The following is a 3,280-nucleotide window of genomic DNA, read 5'->3' as shown; positions in this document are numbered from 1 at the left end:
AAGAAGAAGAAGAAGTAGTAGTAGTAGTAGTAGTAGTTGTTTGTACAGTCCCTTTGCCCATGTTTTAACCATGTTATTCTTTTGCCACTGAGTTTTGTTATTGAGTTGTATGGGTTCTTTGTATTTTTTGGATATTAACCCTTTGTCAGATGCATGATTTGCAAATATTTTTTCCCATTCCATATGTTGCCTGTTTTTTGTTGTTGTTGTTCTTGATTGCCTCCTTTAGTATACAGAAGCTTTTTTGTTTGATGTAGTTCTGCTTCTTTATTTTGTTTTTATTGATTGTACTTTGATATCCAAAAAAGTTCATGCCCTTTTCTAAGGGCATGAACTTTCTAAACACTACCCTTCTAAACACTACCCTTCTCAAAGCAATATGGCAATCTATCTTTCAAAGTCATAATGTATCACTTTGTTCACAACCAATAGAACCCTTAGTTCATAAGGCACTACAAAGCAGGGGAAGAAAATGTGAGGCCCTATAGTGGTAAACATACCACCTGATTAGTCACACAGACTCAGCATGGTTCCACTGTGAAAAGTACTGACCACACGCTCTCGAATCTGCTTGGTCTTGACCCCATAAATTATAGGATTCAGCATGGGAGGAGCTAACATGCAGATATTGGCCAACAGAATGTGAGTGTGGAGGGGAACATGATGCCCAAACCGCTGGGTAATTATTGTAAAAATGCCAGGCAAGTAGAACATGGAAATGACTCCAAGATGGGAGCCACATGTGCCTAGGGCCTTTTGCCGAGCTCCTCGGGAAGGGAGATGGAAGACTGCATTGAGGATGAGGGTGTAAGAAACCAAGATGAGCAAGGCGTCTAGCACTACAGTAGAGAGGAGAACAGACAAGCCATACCAGACATTGACACGAATATCAGCACAAGCAAACTTGGCAACCGCCATGTGCTCACAGTAGGTATGTGGTAGCACATTGCTATGGCAGAAAGGCAGTCTCTTGACCAGGAACACATCTGGGAGTATCACAGAGAAGCTTCTCATGACCACAGCCAGGGCAACCCTTATGATTATGGCATGACTGAGCACTGCAGTATAGCGCAATGGGTCACAGATGGCCACATAGCGGTCAAATGCCATGGCCAGCAGAATCCCTGATTCAGCAATGAAGGTGGCATGGATGAAGAAGATTTGAGTGACACAGCCATCAAGGGAAATCTCCCCAGCATGAAACCAGAATATGGCCAGGGCTTTGGGCACAGTGGTAGTAGACAGGATGAGGTCAGCCACAGCTAGCATGCAGAGGAAGAGATACATGGGTTCATGGAGGCTACGTTCAGTGATGATGATGAAGACAAGGAGACTATTCCCAAGGACAGCAACCAGGTAGGAAATAAAGAAAGGAAGAGAAATCCACGTGTGTTGGTCTTCCAGGCCAGGGATGCCCACCAGAACGAAGAATGAGTGGCTGGTATCAGTATAGTTGAGGATTGCCATTCCCAGGACAAGTCACCCAGTGTTGATGTCTAAGATCTGCAGACACCTCTTCTCTTTTGCCAAAAAAGGGCGACTACTGTTGAAGTAGGGGAGGTAGGAAAAGATCATTTTTCACTGGATGAGCTGTGGAAAGAATCCTAGTCAGAAGGTCCAGAAATACGGGTTAAAACTCTTTGACATTATGTGATCTCAGTAAAATTACTTCCCTGCTCTGGGTCTCTCTTTAATTGCCTTAAATTTAATGTTGGGAAGAAGTTGGATTATTTAATTTGTAATAGAGTTGTTCCAGCTCTAGAATGCTATAGATCTCAGTCTCGGGTTGTTATAAACAGTTAAGAGCTGTGAATAACAAATACTGGAGTTTCCACTTTGACTATCAGAATATAATATGCCTCTCAATAGGAAACTGGTCACAGTTGACAATACTTTAACAAGCCTTGTTGAGCACCTACCATGGCTCTTTAGGGAACCTACTTGGGGGAGACAATTAAGTAAAATATCTAAATGATAGAGATAATGTAAAGGAAAAAGTTAAACACTAGGAGTTGTAGAAACATGAAGAGCTTCCCAGGAATTCAGAAAAGGTTTTCTAAAAGGCACTAGTCTAAGTGGAACCTTGACGAAGTAATGTTTTATCAAATAAAGTCATGTGAGGAGGGAATAACATGAACAAAGTCCAAGAGATCTAGAAGGACATGGAGTTTAGAGGAAAATTATGATTCACTGTTACCAAAGCAAAGAGGATGTGGTACAAAATGGTAGAAAATAATGTCATGCAGTGAGGTAGGGGTCATCACTGAGGATTTTGAGTACCAGTGTAAGGAGGTTAGAATTTATGTTGAAGCAGTAAGAGCCATTGAAGGATTTGTGATGAAAGAATAGCATGATGAAGTTAGCTATTTAAGTAGTTCTCTCTCTCAGTTTTGTGTAAGATGGATGGTGAAGGGAGGAGACAGGTTGGAAAATGGAGACAGAACAGTTAGGAGGGGCTCTGTACTAAGGGCTGCATGTACATTATTTCACACTGTGGTGATTGAGATAAATGCAGTCATTTCCTTCATCTTACTGATAGGGGAGCAAACAGAGTGTACAGGGTTTAAGTAGTACCCTACCCAAGGTCACCTAGCCAGTAAATTGTGGAGCTAGAGTTTGGCTACCACACCATCCTTAGAGTCACTCATACCTGCCCTACTCCACGTTGGTCCCCTTCATCAGGATTGTGTTTTCCTTCCTCTTGGCTTAAGGTGAAACAAAAACAATAGAAACAATTATTTTTCATTCATTTAAACTTCCTACCATCACTCTGCCATCTACAAATTTATATTTGAATCACCTTTTCCCCCTATTCAAGGCTCAGCCATCCATCTGGCTGGACCCCATCCACACTGGACTCCAACTTTCTCTTTAAGCCTCTCCCCACTGATCTGTCACTCTAGTAACTTCAAACTTTCCCTCTCTGTTAGCTTCTTATATCATGTGAAAATATGTTCAACTATCTCATTCCCCTTCATCTTAGTCTCACAGAAGAATGTGCTCTCTCTCCTTCTATCCTCTTATCATCCCCTAATCTTTACCCAAACTCACTTTACTTATAACCCCAATATGCTGCTAAGGCTTCCTTCTCTAAAATAATCTATCATATCACAGTTGCCAAATCTAATGTTACTTTTAATTTGCTATTAGGAATCTCCAATTTCTGTCAATACTTTTGTGTGATCATTAAATACCTATTAATGTTGTGGTGCATAAACAATGAATTCTGGTACACTGAAAAGAAATTTAAAAAATTAAAAATTATTTTAAAAAATTTTAA

General features: G+C 40.7%; 1 protein-coding gene across 1 annotated transcript; it reads right to left on the bottom strand.

The window, feature by feature from the left end:
* Window positions 1-507: 507 nt before the first annotated feature.
* LOC131833690 (olfactory receptor 52B4-like) lies at window positions 508-1,467 on the bottom strand. The gene has a single exon (XM_059177323.1). It carries the CDS (start codon window positions 1,465-1,467, stop codon window positions 508-510), a length of 960 nt encoding a protein of 319 aa, XP_059033306.1.
* Window positions 1,468-3,280: the final 1,813 nt, after the last annotated feature.

Source organism: Mustela lutreola, chromosome 1 (assembly GCF_030435805.1).
Source record: "Mustela lutreola isolate mMusLut2 chromosome 1, mMusLut2.pri, whole genome shotgun sequence".
Taxonomy (NCBI): domain Eukaryota; kingdom Metazoa; phylum Chordata; class Mammalia; order Carnivora; family Mustelidae; genus Mustela; species Mustela lutreola.
The sequence above is the reverse complement of the archived record's forward strand: the minus strand, read 5'-3'. Positions and strand labels throughout refer to the sequence as shown.

What these genes read in the sequence shown, in the direction of transcription:
- LOC131833690 (XM_059177323.1), bottom strand. Translation starts at nt 1,467, where the DNA reads ATGGCAATCCTCAACTATACTGATACCAGCCACTCATTCTTCGTTCTG.